We start from the raw sequence: 1,257 nt of genomic DNA, 5'->3' as shown, positions 1-1,257 counted from the left end.
GAAGTTACTGGGAAAATCTATGTAATGTCGACATTTAGTTGTTGGATGTAATCTATGTAATGATAATTATTCCAAGACCCCCGAAACTAATATTTTGTAATTTTTTCTTTTAATCATTTTCAAATATGTCCAACAACTTGGATCATTACAGCACATGGATCCTAAACAAATATTTCTGAACTTAAAATGAGAAGAGAAGACCAGATATGGCAATCAATACCAATGACTGAACTGAAAAAGAAGTCCTATCCTTTTCTTTCGATATATAGAAACTTGCCCGGTCAGTCATTGTTGAGAGTACAAGACCCTGTCATGTAATCATTTCGCAGCTTTCCGTCCATTTTCTTGTCCAAGGGGCTAATGGCCTTCCTCTTACGAGCGGCTGACCTCGGTGACTGACTGATATCCCCTGTCGACATCATCGAATGGTTCGACTTCCCCTTCTTCTACAGAGTGAAAATCATCTGCATGCCCATCTCCAGATGCACGACGATATTTCTCGTGCTCTGATTTATCTGATGGTTTGGACCAGCTCTGTTTTCTATCTCGCTTAATCTTCTCACTCTCACCAGGCAATTCAACATCCTCCAGTTCTCTCTCGAGCTCGTCCATTGGGTCTGTTTTTCGATTCATGTCTCCACGGGCTTTCCTCCGTTCAAGAGCTGCTTTAACCTTCTCTTTGTCTATCTTTTTTATAGCATCTTGAGGTGACTGAGAAACTGTACCATCCTTGTGGGCCAAATTTCTGCTACTGTATTTATCCTTCAGCTCCACTGTATCCCTCGTATCAGTTCTCCCAAAACTCTCTCCTCGATCTTCATCAAGGATCTCCCGCTCTCGTTGATGGTGTTGGGAGACATTAATATTATCATCTCCCTCGTGATCTTGAATGCTTTTCATTTCAATGTTTCCACGGTCATTGTCTTGAGTGTGGGTGGTTCTTGGTAGCCCACCATGATTATCTGCATGCGACGGCTCAGGAAATGGCCTCGCCAATGCTGCCTTGGAGGTTCCTGCCTTTGAAGTAGCCACCACACCATGAGAATTATTGTGACTAGTGACGTGCTCTTCTTTCACAGGAGCTTTTGATGGAGGTCGTTGACTGCCTCCAGCGCTCCCTTCAGCTTCACTAGCCTGAGAAGGTGGTATTCTATTTTGTTCATACAATTCTAGCATCTGATTGCTGACCTCTGCAAGAAACAAAGCCTCAGGTCAAAAAGGAAATATCTATAATTAATTCAAAAATTTAATGTGTAA

The 1,257-nt window shown here is 42.2% G+C and overlaps 1 protein-coding gene across 1 annotated transcript; it reads right to left on the bottom strand.

The window, feature by feature from the left end:
* Positions 1-83: 83 nt before the first annotated feature.
* LOC111385852 (cyclin-T1-5-like) lies at positions 84-1,251 on the bottom strand. The gene has a single exon (XM_023010281.1). It carries the CDS (start codon positions 1,174-1,176, stop codon positions 373-375), a length of 804 nt encoding a protein of 267 aa, XP_022866049.1. The 5' UTR covers positions 1,177-1,251; the 3' UTR covers positions 84-372.
* Between the last annotated feature and the right edge of the window lie 6 nt (positions 1,252-1,257).

This window comes from Olea europaea, unplaced genomic scaffold (genome assembly GCF_002742605.1).
Source record: "Olea europaea var. sylvestris unplaced genomic scaffold, O_europaea_v1 scaffold33081, whole genome shotgun sequence".
Classification (NCBI taxonomy): domain Eukaryota; kingdom Viridiplantae; phylum Streptophyta; class Magnoliopsida; order Lamiales; family Oleaceae; genus Olea; species Olea europaea.
This window is presented reverse-complemented; position numbering and strand designations above follow the sequence as displayed.